The following is a 13,525-nucleotide window of genomic DNA, read 5'->3' as shown; positions in this document are numbered from 1 at the left end:
TGGAAAACAAGCCGCCTAAGGCATCAAGCTCACTCTCTGGCGCACAACTGGTGAAGTTCCTAGTGTACTAGTCTGGAAGACAAGCACAGGCCCTGGGAGGGTAGCAGGTGATCAGCCCGTGTGGCTCTGTTCATTTAGAGAACGTCGCCCCACTAGTGTACCACTTCCTTCCCCTCCCCTCCCCGCCCCACCACCCTCACGTTCTCCTGGCCCAAGGGACGTGGAGGGAACTCAGCAAAAAGTTTCCCTTTTGTAAACTAAAATAAATCCTTCTGTTCCAAAAATGCCATCTGGCACCTGACAGTTGTGGTTCAGCTTCACAGTCTCAAATTGAATTGTAAGCGCTTTTGCAGGGTTTTCAAGGACAGCGTGACACAATATGGACGACCTACAATGAAGACATATGAACTCTGAAGTCTACCAAACAAATTCCTCGCATATTTGTTTCCCAGCACAGCAGCCATCGCCGCAGGGATGGGAGACTGTCCAAAACAGCAGGGAAAAATGCTACGGCTGGCACTTCTTGGACTGTAATTCGTTTAAAACTCGGCACATTAACCGTACCACGCTAACATAGGATACAAATTGCTTTTTTCCTTCGATGCATTTGCTATCTGCAAAGCATTGAGTCGCTACAGATGTCTGGGCGCCATCCGCGACCGGTGTAAATCGATGGAGCTTCCTTGAAGAGCTGTTCTTAGTACTTCAATTCAGTGAAGCAGTGCCAATGTAGACCAGCTGAGAATCTGACCCTCCAATCCTCCAGTGGTGCCAAGTGGTCCCGGGAGACTGCCTCGTCAGGTGAGGAGGGAGAGGACTGCAGCCGTGCAGCCTGCAGGTGCGCCCCCTCCTGGCGAAGGGTTGTATCCGCTGCGGTTCCCTCCAGGGGGTCCGACGCCTTGGCCAAGGATTGGTGCCTATGGGCCTTCTCCTGTACCAGAGGCACGGACTGCACCCCCGACGACATAATGGCTTGGGGCCCCGGCCCCACCTGGATACCCCATGGGGCCCAGTGAGGCCATTGTTGCAGCCATTGTCCCTGGGGCCAAACTGGGGCTGACAGCGCCACAGGCTGTGACGCTTTGTGGGGGTGTTGGCCTGCCCGACGACTGTCCCCCCTGGGCGACCCCGAGTCATCGTCATGGTCCGAGGCCCTGGACCGGTAGTGCCATGTTCACCCTCGGTCCCGGGCATCCTTCCATGCTGGGGACCGTCCTCTCAACACCTCCGACCTGGAGGACGATGAGGACTGCCTCCGTCGCCGTGAGTGGTGCCGATGAGCGGGGGTGCGCTCTGACGAGCTAGAGATACCGGAGTGTCCTCTTGGTACCGATGATTTCCACTGCCGCTTGCTTTGCAGATCTGCAGACACCTTCAGTGAGCAAGGTTGGCGCTGCCCCAAACTCCTCGGTGCCAAGCCGGACTCCGTCGACCAGGTTCCGCGCCGCCTCGGTGCGGGTGAACTCATCAGTGCCGGGTCCTCCGACGGCGACCAGGTTCTTCGTCGTCTAGGTACAGGCGAACTCTTTGGTGCCGGGGATCTGGAACGGGAGCTGTCCGAGTGCCACCTGGCAGACCTCGATTGGGTGCTGCTTCCTGGCGTGCGCTGTCTCCAGTGCTGAGGAGCGACGTCGGCACCGAAAGGGAGACTCCATGTCCGGTGCCAGGGCAGGTCAGCTCAACCACGCTGACCTGGAGCGACTACTGGAGGAGCGTCTCTGCTCTACCCTTGGACACTGTCCAGCAGGAGATCTTCCTCCCTGTACCAGGGATCTCCTCCGCCATTCAGGGGGACCCAATGCGGATTTCCCCCATGGCACCGGCCCCTTCTCCCTCGGTGAAGGGGGGGTGGAGGTGGCGTAGGCAAGGCCACAAGGCTCTTGCTGCCTGAAAAGCCTCCGGTGTCGATGGTGTCGCAGGGGCACTCTCCCACTCCCAGGAGTCGGGAGAGGCTCCCTGACCCAAGATGCAGGCACTGTAGAAGTCTCGACGGGCCTGGTCCGGTGCTTTTCCGCATGCGACCCTGCCCGTACCGTCGGCGCAGGGGAGTGTTCGCGCTCCGCAAGTTGCTTCTTCCTCTTCGGTGCCGGCGATGTTGCGCGGTGCCGAGTCGAGGCCAGTGCCGGCGGTGGACTCTGTACCGAGGTCACGCTCATGCCGAGGTGGAGCGGGCCGGCTCAGACACCGGGCGGAGCGCTGCCTCCATGAGCAGGGCTTTTAACCGGATCTCTCAGTCCTTCTGAGTCCTCGGTTTGAAAGCCCTGCAGATCCTGCACTTCTCTTTCCTGTGCGCTTCCCCCAAGCACTTAAGGCACCAATTGTGGGGATTGCTGAGCAGGAAAGCCTTCATGCAGGAGGCACACGGCTTGAATCCTGGCGACTGGGGCATGGCCCGGCCGCTTGAAGTCCCCGCAGGGACTTGCCTTATCTCTAACTACTGTTAACAACACTTTAACTAACTAAAACTAACTTAGAATATCAAACAAGTCCAAACAAGGGGAATAGTACTTGCAGAGAGCAAGGCTAGTTCCAGCAACCGTCACGGGCGGAAAGAAGGAACTGGGGGCAGAGGGGAGGGGGCGCCTAGGCCGGCAGCGCCTGATATACCATGACGTGTGTGCGGGGCTCCAGGGGGTGCCGGGGCCGGCCCTACAGGATCTGCTAAGGGGAAAAAAGTTCCAGGTAACCAGGCACGGAGGCGTCCACACACCTATAGTGGAATGGACATGAGCAAGCACTCGAAGAAGAAGAAAGCTGGTTGGTGTGCATTTAATTCTACCAAGGATGTCCTCCAAGGAAAAATCAATAAGGCAACATGCGCCAACCTCTTCAACTCAACAGTGCTGCTGGTAATGTTGTACGGTGGCGAAACATGGGCACTGACAAAGATAGAGACTCAGCAACTATCCATCATGAAGACAGCGATGGAGAGAAAAATTCTGGGGATTTTAATCCACGACCAAATCCCCAATGAAGTGATCAGACTGCAGCGTGGAGTGCAGGATGTCGCTGTTGAAAGCAGGTACAATAAAATGTGATGGGCCGGGCATATAGCTAAGCTCACTGACAATCGACTGCAGCTGTCATCGAGTGGTAGTCAGGGGAATTGAAATGACCACTTGGCTGACCTCCAAAGAGACGGGAAGATTTTGTCATGAAAAGGCATGGCCCCACATGGAGAAGGAAGGCCAGGATAAGAGAAGAATGGAAGACGTGTTGTGATTGGCACAGTCTATACAAGGACTGAAGGACTGATCGATCAAGGTGATCGGTGCTATACAGGAGGTCAGACTAGATCAGGGGTGGGCAATAATTTTCACAGAGGGACCATGCCACAAATTTTGATAAGTTGTCGCGGGCCTCGGCCACTTCCAACTTCTGGCCATGTGACCAGAAGCCAGAAGTTTGGGTAGTGACTGGCCAAAATCTGCCTGATGCTCCAGGGTAGTTTAAGCAGAGTGTTGGCAACAGAAGCAATGGATTGGGTGGGCCTGCTTTCGCCCATGCATGGTGGGCCGGACAGAAATGTTAGATGGGCCAGATCCGGCCCTTGGGCCGTATTTTGCCCACCCCTGGATTAGATGATCACAGTGGTCCCTTCTGGCCTTAGAATCTATGAAGATCATTTTATTCTTCTCCCCTCCACATGAGATCAAATTCACCCCCACATAAGTCCACTGAAGACAATGGAGATATACCAGGGCTACATCTGGCCCAGAGAATCTATATATCCTATACCCCATTCAGAAATTCTTTTAAAAAATGACACTCATGGAACATGGCTGTGCCTGATGTTTTTTCCTTTTCCTGCCCCCAATTTTTATGCAACTGCTCAGTAAACCAAACCTCCTTAGACCCAAAACTACTTCACAGTATCTCTTTAAGCTGACACTCAATAAAAGCTGAACCTTTATGAACTGTTCTATTTTAATACAGTACATAAAAGAAAGTTGCTTTATTCTGTACCATGATGCTGCGTTGTTAAACTTAATTGAGATCACATTGGAACGGAATGCTATTCTTCTAAATGCCAGTGTTGCAAAGATATTAATCTTGTTTGCTTGCAAGATTGATGGGGGCTTTGCTGAAATAGGGTGGAAGCTAACAATTAGATCCATTTAATTCCTTCTCAGCAACACACTGTAATATGATTCCGCCCCCCACACACCCCTTTTCCTTCTCTCCCAGATATGATGTGCTGTGATGTCTGCATAGCTGTATGCACAGGATGGGAACTCACACTCCAGTTCATTGAACCTCAAGCAGCATTAACACTATAAGCCCTGAAAAATGGAAGAGCTTGGGAAAGGCGCTTCTTTGCAGATGTGTGATATAGGCCCTGAGATCCCAGCAATAGGAGAGACAGGCGATAAAGCTCATAGAATCCTCTTACACGCTACAATAGGGCAGGGTTTAAAAGGTTTGAACCAGAAAGCTGCTTACCTTTTCCTCTGGGATTGGTGGGGTGCAGAGACTAATTAAGGTAATGATGATGCCTGTCAGCACGCAGAGAATGAGGGCAAAGTACAGATAGTGCACATCCTTTAGCACAGATGGTCTTGGGTCCTCCTCTCCACAGGATGGCGTCCTATAGGAAAACTCCATGATCATCCGAATGGCGCCTACTACCAGCCCGAACATGAGGCCCCAGAAAGCGCCCTGGGAAGACAACATAGGAAGAGAAGCATGAGGAAGTGAGAGTTCACTGAAAGCATCTTTGTGGGGTTTTTTTGTTTTTTTTTTTACGGTCCCTTTCTGGGAATGGCTGTCTCTCCTGGATGGAGTCAACAGAGCAGGACAGTATGGGAGGGGAATACATCCATGTTAGACACCTCAGAACTTGTACTCCACACATTTCCCCCCTTCTAACTGCAAGCTGGACACCTCAGACCAGACTGAGCCACGGTCCTTCCACCGGTGTCAGTGCAGCTCTGTGTGGGCACAAGGTTCATCTCATTGCAGGATTGGGACCTAGCGGTAAATTGGGGTAAAAGTCCTTGAAAGACTCTGCAGTCCTTCCCATGGGGAGACATTTGTTTCTGGCCACACCATAAAGGGAGAGATCAGGAGAGTCTGTGAGAGACAGAACCACAAGAAAGGTTAGAAAGATGGTTGCCAATTTTGGTTGGACGGATTCCTGGAGATTCCATTACACAATATAATCTGTAATGAAAAATTAATCTTTGATTCCTCTAGACTCCAGGACAATCCTGGAGGGTTGGCAACCCTAGATTTGAGCTTCGTGCGGGGCTGCTACAGCAAAAGGGGGCGGGGATTCATTGTCACTGCACTTTGTTTTCAACGGGTCTAGCGAAAAGGTCTGATGTTCCAGAAATAATTGGGACCCTGAACCAGGTTCTGAAATAGGGTCAGAAATCCCTTGTGGGGTTTTCTCCTGCCTCAGAAGTTGAGCCTGGGTCGGCAGCAGAACCAGGCCTCAATGGACATGTCAAAACAATGGGATTAGACAGCCCCAGTGATGCTCCCCCTCTTACTGACAGTGGAAGGAAGAGGGCCCAGAGAGGCATCAAAGTGCACAGGGGAATGCTAGACGTCTGGGTCTCTGCTTCTTCATAACGGTCAGGAGGAAAGGCCAATATTAACAGTGAGTGTTTTAAAAAGGAATTTTGAACGAGTGCAAGGTGCTGGTTGGACAGGCCTAGTGCCAGGTCCTCACCCGGGGTAACATGTCATGGCTTCTTCCTTGACGTCAGTGGAGCTAGAACAAGTTACACCAGCTGAGGATGCGTCTCCTAGAGACTGAGGCCAGATCCTCACAGTTACGGGAGTCAGGCACCTGAATGAAGATCTGGGCCTAAGACCCTCTCTGTGCAGTGGGAGCGCAAAGTGGTCCCTCACTGGCTGCCACCTAGACTGAGCAGGACCACCTCTAGGAGTATGAAGCCTGGTCAGTTTCCATGGCACCTCTAGTATGGCTGCCAATTAGCCCCAGTTGTGGTGGCTTCTGTGAGGGTGGGCTAAGATCCACTCACGCATACCACTAAGCCGCTTTGTGATGGTCTCAACTTTGCGGGGCTGGGTTTGAATGGGTGACCTAGGTTCTATAGACCAGTCCCAATCCCCCAACCACCCTGTCCTGTGAGATTCAGTGCTTTTATCCCTGCTGGTCCAGTCATTGATTCCTCACTTACGGTCTCATTGATCCTCTTGCAGAAGATTGCCAGGATGAAGAGGGCGGTAATTGGTGGGGCCAGATAACTGGTTATTGCCTGAATGTAGTCGAAGAGCTGACCACTGTTGGATGTTTGAATGATGGGAATCCAGAGAATACTGATGACAATGAGGATGAGAACAAACACCCTGGAAGACCGGAGATTAGAACAAGGAGTATTAGCTCTGCATGCTTCAGAATCGACCTGGAAGTGTAATTCCCAATCAAAAGAAACTCCCTCACGTTTTCAATGAATCCTAGGAAAAACCATTAGGCATCCTGATTGAAGTGCTCATCTCAAGTGAAATCTAGGAAAGCGTTCTCCTTCTAACTGCAGGTGAGAAGTAAATTTCACTCACCTAAGGAGGATGGCAGGCAAACGACCCTGTGCTGAGCTCTGGTCAGAGGGCATAAATTAAACTGGGTGGGGCCTTGTTGGGACCTGAATAGGAGAGCTCCCAGGAGAACCTGGAGAGTGGCGAGAAGTGGTGCTGGTGGTTCTGTACGTGGTACTCTCAGGGCTAGCTGAATCATTGCTGACCCAGTAGCCTGACATGTATTTAGTGGGAACTCTGCTCCTGGAGCCACTGTCTCTTGGATGAGACAGAGGCAGATGACCTGACAACTCATGGTCATTAAAATCCCCCAGTCACCTTTCAGAAGAGTAGAGGTGTTAAGCCTGGTGCCTTCACCAGATTCCAGCTAAGTCACTACCTCCTACTTAATAAAATTCCCCACAGACGTTTCAACTGCATACAATAGCCTCCTTTGTTTCTGCATTGACTGGGGTGCCATGTTGCTGTGTACTATCAAACAGCTGACACTTTTACCCCTCTCTACCCTTCACCTAACTCCCAGGGATGTTTTGAAGCTTACTTTATATGCGTGACCTCAGATAAAAGGCTCTGCAGAAGTGCAGAATGTTATTAATGGTGTTAGGCTGTGTCTACACTAGCACTTTTGTCAGTAAAACTTTTGTCAGTCAGTGGTGTGAAAAAAAACCCAAACCCTGACTGACGTACGTTTTACCGACAGAAGCGCCGGTGTGGACGAGCTATGTCAGTGGGAGACGCTGGGTGGTTTAATTCTGCCAATGGGCTAGATCTCTCCCATTGGCATAGAGTGGCTGCATGGGAGACCTTACAGTAGAGCAGCTGCAGTGGTACAGCTGTACCGCTGTCAGGTCTCTAGTGTAGACATAGCCTTAGTGGGAAGGGAACTGTTTTACTGCCTTCGTGTAATGCAGTACAGGAGTCTGCCAATAGAGGGTGCCATGGTTTCACGAAGGATTTTGATAAAGGAATCTAGGACAAATTTAGAAAACACCGAGGAAATAATCTCTCCAGGTCAGGGGCAGGTTGAACCTGTGTGTGTAACTGAATCTACACCAGGTAAAGTTGGGAAACAGAACGCTGTCTCAGATTTTACTTTTTTCATTACCATGCACTAGGTATGCTAATTGTCACCTGGGTACACTGCTTTGTTTTGGTTTTTCCCTCTAAAACATATGCTCTAGTTCAAACAAGAATCGATTCTGGGAAGTGATACAGGAGGTCTGGCCAGATGATCACAATGGTCCCTTCTGGCCTTGGAATCTATGAATCCGAGAATCCAGATTAGGACATTTTGGAGAGTTTCAGAACTGCTGTCAGAACAACAACAAACATGTTCTCAGCCTAAGAAGCTTAGCAAAGCCAGAAGGAAATGAGAGGACCTGCCAACAATCATGAGCTCCTGCTCCGTGGCTTTCTTGCGAATCCGCTGCCAGATATCGATGGCGAAGAGCGTGCTGCTGCTGTTGAAGATCGAGGTGAGGGAACTCATCAGGGCTGCCATCATCACAGCTATCATCAGACCTCGGAGACCTGGGCAACCAACAAGGAAAATTTGGTTCAGAACTTTGGTCTTATAGTTCCTGCATCCGGTGCTGCATGCAAACATAAACAGAGTCCAGAGAGCTCGTTGGGTCCAGGCCCATCTTGACTTTTTAAAGTGAGACATTTAAGGTCAAGTTTGGGGGGGTTTTTTGACAAAAAAATGTCCTGGGAAAATTTTTATTTGGAAAAAAGGAATCTTTTTTTTTTCTCTTTAGGATTTTACTGTTTCAATTAAAAATGTGAAAACTAAACATTCTGTTGAAAAATCGGAAAATTTCCACAACGTTTTTTGAAAAAGATGGGTTGGGTTTTTTTGTTTCTTTTGATATTTTTCCACAGCAAACACTTTATTCTTTTCCATTCGGTGCAGCTACTTGGATTTATCCATCTGTCTGTCAAACACACACACACACGCGCGTGCTAGCTGGCCACATAATGGAAAAGAAAACTTTGCTATCTTTTAATTTGTTTACCAACCCAGTTGCAGGAGATTACTTCCTCATATGGGTAGCTCAAAAGGCAGCTCCATTCCCGGTACACAGACGTTCAGCGCTACACAAGCCCATTGCTCTAGGAATACAGCTCTCTCACCTACAGGCATGAGTCCCATCACCAGCTTAGGATAGGCAATGTTAGAACAGCCCACCTCAGCTCCGCAGACCTCTTTACAGATTTTCGGGTCCACACATCCCACTTCATCTGCAGCAGAGAGGAAAGGTTAGAAAACCTAACAAGCCAGTTTGTGGCATAACTATGACAACTATTGGAAACTGTCTTAAAGGAATTGATTCTCGATACCGTATGTATTTAATGTAAGTAAGTAAAACAGAAGAACAGAGTTTTCCAACCTACAGCAATGGGAGTCAAAGGACAGTGAGGGTCCCTGAATAAAGGTGGACAGGTGCAAACTTGGTTAAAAACAGAGGGGGGCTCTTTCCCCCTAGTTGGGTTGGGGCAGTTGGGATTGAACGCTGGACTTTTGGTGCTAAATGCATGGGTCTTCACTGCCTATGCCACAAGATCCAGCTCTGCTTGTTAACCATGGCTGCAGTAGGTTAATCAATCTCTAGCTGTGGCCCAGCCACCTCTGGAGGGGGCCAGAGGAGACTAGCACTGCAGCGTTGCTTGGCTCCCCCTGCACCTGCTGCATTCTCAGCGATCACACCCGAAGCAGCAGTGAGAATCTGCGGATTCAGCTGGCTCTCACGCAGCTTGGCTGGAGGGGATGAGGGGAGATCTTGCTCCTTTCCACAAGAAAGATCTCAGCCTGGCAGTTGCCTGCCCTGTAGAACCCATGACGAAGCAAGGGGAGACTAAGGTGAAATACTTTTATTATTGCATCAACATCATAATGGAAGAAACCAGACTCCATGTCTTACTCAAGAGAGCCCCTAAAGCCTGTATGGGTGGGTCTACACTGCATTGTGACCCCAGCTCTGTGTGATCTGGGATTGTGGACTCTGTGTTTCCAAGGCCATGCTTGAGTACCCACACCACATTGTAAACCTGGACTTACAATGGCTGGGCGTGCTAATGAGTGCATACTGCACAAGGCAGACCTTCTGACCTGGATCTGAGGCTTGAGCTGCCTCCACACTGCAAAATGACACGGCTGGGACCCAAGTCACAGCAAGATTTGGGCTCTGACCCCGCCCCAGGAGATTTCTAGGACCCCGGTTCCTGAGCACTTGCTGACTTATGTGTGTGTGGACGGAAGGGGGACTTGGGCTCAAACCTGAGTCAAAGCTCTGGCTTAGGGTGCAGTCTAAATATATCCTATGTCTCTATTTCACTCTCTAGTCTATTCCCTTCTGCCTCCTATTAAATACGTGCAATGTCCACAAGATGGTACTATGACACCTGCCCCCTGGAACTGTCCCAATGGCTTCTGCCACAAATGTCCTAAAAGCAGCAGCGCAAACCTGGCAGTGAAGGGAAGGGCTTGGAAGTGCTGTCTGAGTGGCTAACGTGTATGAGCAAGGCATGTAAATAAACCCTAGGGCAAGCCTGCTAAACTCTAGTGGGTCTGCACCCTCAGGAGGCTCTGACGCAAGGAAATTGTATTCACAACCCAAGAACATTCCAACCCTCTGGAACAACAGCTTACCTGGGTAAAGAGCTCTGCTGATCATACCGGGCATGACAATGCAAAACATAGAGAGCATTTTCAAATAACCCGCCAGCACCGATCCCCCCTTGGCATGGGAGAGGTTCTTGGCAGAGAGAGACCTTTGCACTATAACCTGCAGTCAGCATGAAAATGGCAAGAGTTAAAAGAAAACAGAATCATCATCGAAAACAGGACCCTTTCATCCCGAAGGATCCCAAAGCACTTTGCAAGCCAATGGTAAAATTCTCCTCTCTGACCCACAGTGCAGCTCTCTGCTGTATGGCACCAGGGAGGGCTCTGAGTACAGTGAGGAAATTTTCCCTTGCCCTTCACAGGAATCACTTCACCCTCCACTGAAAAGCAGCCACCTCTAGGGCGAAACCCAGCAGCTGCTCACGAATGCACTCAGCAAAATGAGGCAAGAGCTTAGAGTAGGGAGTGAAAAAGAACATGGCACTTTGTTAAAAATCCCACACCGGGATTGTGCTGAGCAGATCTGAATTTCCCACCTTTGAACACTGAGAACCAGGCTTTCTAAAGAATGGGCCCGTTTCTCTTTGCTCTGAGCCCACAATAGGTTTTTGTATTTGCTCAGTAAATTTCCCACGAGGCTCCTAGTTCATGAACAGATGAAGCACTACAAGTTGGTAGTGATCTGTAACTGCGCAACACCTCGTGCGTCCACAGCACTTTGTGTGCAGGAATTTCAAAAAAGTGGGTAAGAGATGAGGACACGGAGATTTAAGTGACTTACACAGTCACGCACCACATCACCGGCCGAGTCGGGAACAGAACACAGACATCCTGACTTGCAGAACAAGGCTTTTACTACCTACCTCTGTAAAGAAACCACACTTGCTCACCTGTCAACTCTGTGCATATGGGAAAACTTCATAACCTGCTGCTCCCCACTGTCAAACCAACCCCCCACCCTCCAACACTCAGAAGCATTGAACTGAAACCCGAGGTGCACTGGTTGGTAGTGGAAAGAATGATCAGGTTTGGTCTGTTTCAACCAGCAGAGGCAGTGGCTCCGCCCAAGACAGACAGACAGACGCATTTGTCATTTTATTGACTCTGCACACTGCGCAGCAGCCTGGAAATGAAGTCAGTGGAATGAAGTTACAGTGGACAGGGAGAGGGAGAGAGAAAGAGAAAAGAGACGTACTTTACCTGATCAGTGCACCAACACCAAGTAGCCAGCACAGAGAGTCCAAAGATAAGCCCAGGCCAAGGAATGTCCCCAGTGATGGGGTTCCTTAACATGTGGAAGGCGTCAGCTCGTGGGAGGTGACAGGTGGTGTTTGGAACGATGACACTGGGTATCGCGCTGCTGTATTTCTCTTTAAGTCCTTCAAACCAGCCGACTTTTTCAAACCCTGAAAAGGAAGCAGCCCGTGGGTAAGGTCCGATGCCCTGGTACAAGGTTATTCATCCATCTTGTTCTCTCTCTGTCTTGCTTTTTCTTTCCTCCTCTCTTCCTTGCTGTCCTCGCACCTAGATTTCGGTGGCCCAGTTGTGTGTGTCGGGTGGAAGCGGGGCGGGGGGTAGCAGGATTCCACCCAGAAACACTGGGATGTTAATGGGATCTGTGGGAGTCTACACCCAGCAGTGCATTCTGCGGGAGACAGCACCAGCACCATAGAATTCCCTTAGCAGTGGCATCATGGCCCAGACTGGCAACAAAATGCCTTACAACCCAGAGGCTCTGATAAAAACCCTCTGGAAGAGCCTAGGCAGGAAAACATTAAACCACAGGAGACAGCATTTGGGTTGCTGCTTGTAGGAAGGCTTGGAGCAAAGTGCTGAGGGTCCGTTTTGTTTCTCAGTTATTCCCTCTTAAATCCAGAGGAACGCCACTGAAGGAAAGCGGCAGAGAACGCTGACAGTCAGAGGAGTTACGGGCACAAATCAGAGCCGAGTTTGACTCGGCGGGTCTGATCCAGCAAGGTGCCCCATCAACTCCCGAAGGGTGCAAAAAGGCGATCAACACCTTCCACAACCAACATAAGCATTTTGGCACAAAACACGGATGAGGCGGAACTGGCTTGGCTTATGTGGGCAGGTGCCGCCTATTAAACTATGGGCTGCTGCCGAAAGAGGGAAAAAATGCCCCATAGGGCCTAGCTCAAGATCACGAACCTCAGACTGTAGGTAAGGCAGGCCCTTGTTCCTCTTACCGATAAAGGAAAGAACCGAAGCCCCGAGGATCATGATCACGGTCTGCAGCACATCTGTGTACATCACGGCTGTTAAACCACCTGCAGGAAGGACGGCAAACAGCAGAGTGTGAGAGCGCCACGATGGGTGAGGTAGTAGATTGTATTGGCCCAACGTCTGTTGGTGGAAGGGACAGGCTTGTGAGCTTCACAGAGCTCTTCTTCAGGTCTGGGGAAGGGAACCAGAGTGTCCAAGCTAAATACCAGGTGGGACAGAGTGTGAAGCATAAGGGTTTCACACATGAGATAGAAGATGGCTTAAAATGAAGTGGGCAGCTCAGGGTTAGCAGGCAGTAGGGTGCATTACAAATTATTGTTCAGAGCCATAAAACTCGTGTCTCTGTGAAGTCCCTGTTTAGTCAAAACTGGAGTCCTACAAAGGATGATATACCAAAAACCCACAGATCACCATGGTTACCGCTGCAGATCTAGCAGCCACCCCAGACACACCAATACATTTGTTCTCTGCACTTGGCCACCACAGAATTTGCTCTGAAGATAAAATGCAGGATACACACCTAAACTGGCTTAAAACTGCCTTCTCTAAACAAGGACACCCAACCCGAGAAGTAGATTGCATTATGGAACGGGCCACTCAAAATATCTTACACCGTGTCTGAAACCCTTATGCTTAACTCTCTGTCCCTCAGACACGCTGGTTACTTTCTCCAGACAGGAAGAAGAACTCCGTTGAGCTGGAAAGCTGCCCCTTTTACCAACAGAACTTGATCAGCAACAGATGTTACCTCACTTCCCACGTCTGTCTCAGAGCCTGGGACCAACACGGCTACAACTACAGAGCAAGCAGGTCACCATATTTATATAAATGGCCAACTCTGCTGTGTTACCTGTGGAGGAGGTCTCCCCACTTTGAAGACGCCTTCCTAGGTCTCAGCTCTGATATATATTTCAGAAAGGGGCAACCAGGAGAATCCTATGTATTTATCTGGCCCCAGTTATTGCACCGTCTGAGCACCTCATACTCATCAATGGATCTGGGCCCCATGACACCTCCGTGAAACACGGGAATGTCGTCCCCCATTTTCAGAGGTGAAAACGCATGCACAGATTAATTCACTTGCCCACTGTCCCACCAGGAGATGGTGGTTGAGAGAGGAAGTGAGCCAAGGTCTCTAGAGTCACCATC

At 50.1% G+C, this 13,525-nt stretch overlaps 1 protein-coding gene across 1 annotated transcript in view; it reads right to left on the bottom strand.

Annotated features, from left to right (window-relative positions):
• SLC5A9 (solute carrier family 5 member 9) overlaps nt 1-13,525 on the bottom strand; it is a 38,344-nt gene that overhangs the window by 10,843 nt on the left and 13,976 nt on the right. Inside the window, exons 6-12 of the mRNA XM_067535664.1 lie at nt 12,340-12,420; nt 11,333-11,538; nt 10,157-10,292; nt 8,641-8,748; nt 7,887-8,037; nt 6,153-6,321; nt 4,444-4,659 (exon numbers count right to left, since the gene is read on the bottom strand). Of these exons, the coding sequence (XP_067391765.1) occupies nt 4,444-4,659; nt 6,153-6,321; nt 7,887-8,037; nt 8,641-8,748; nt 10,157-10,292; nt 11,333-11,538; nt 12,340-12,420 (1,067 nt within the window). The remainder of the gene's footprint in view (nt 1-4,443; nt 4,660-6,152; nt 6,322-7,886; nt 8,038-8,640; nt 8,749-10,156; nt 10,293-11,332; nt 11,539-12,339; nt 12,421-13,525) is intronic.

The sequence above is a fragment of the Emydura macquarii genome, unplaced genomic scaffold (assembly GCF_026122565.2).
Source record: "Emydura macquarii macquarii isolate MOO-44397 ecotype Brisbane River unplaced genomic scaffold, CSIRO-AGI_Emac_v2 contig_3506, whole genome shotgun sequence".
In the NCBI taxonomy this organism is placed as follows: domain Eukaryota; kingdom Metazoa; phylum Chordata; order Testudines; family Chelidae; genus Emydura; species Emydura macquarii.
This window is presented reverse-complemented; position numbering and strand designations above follow the sequence as displayed.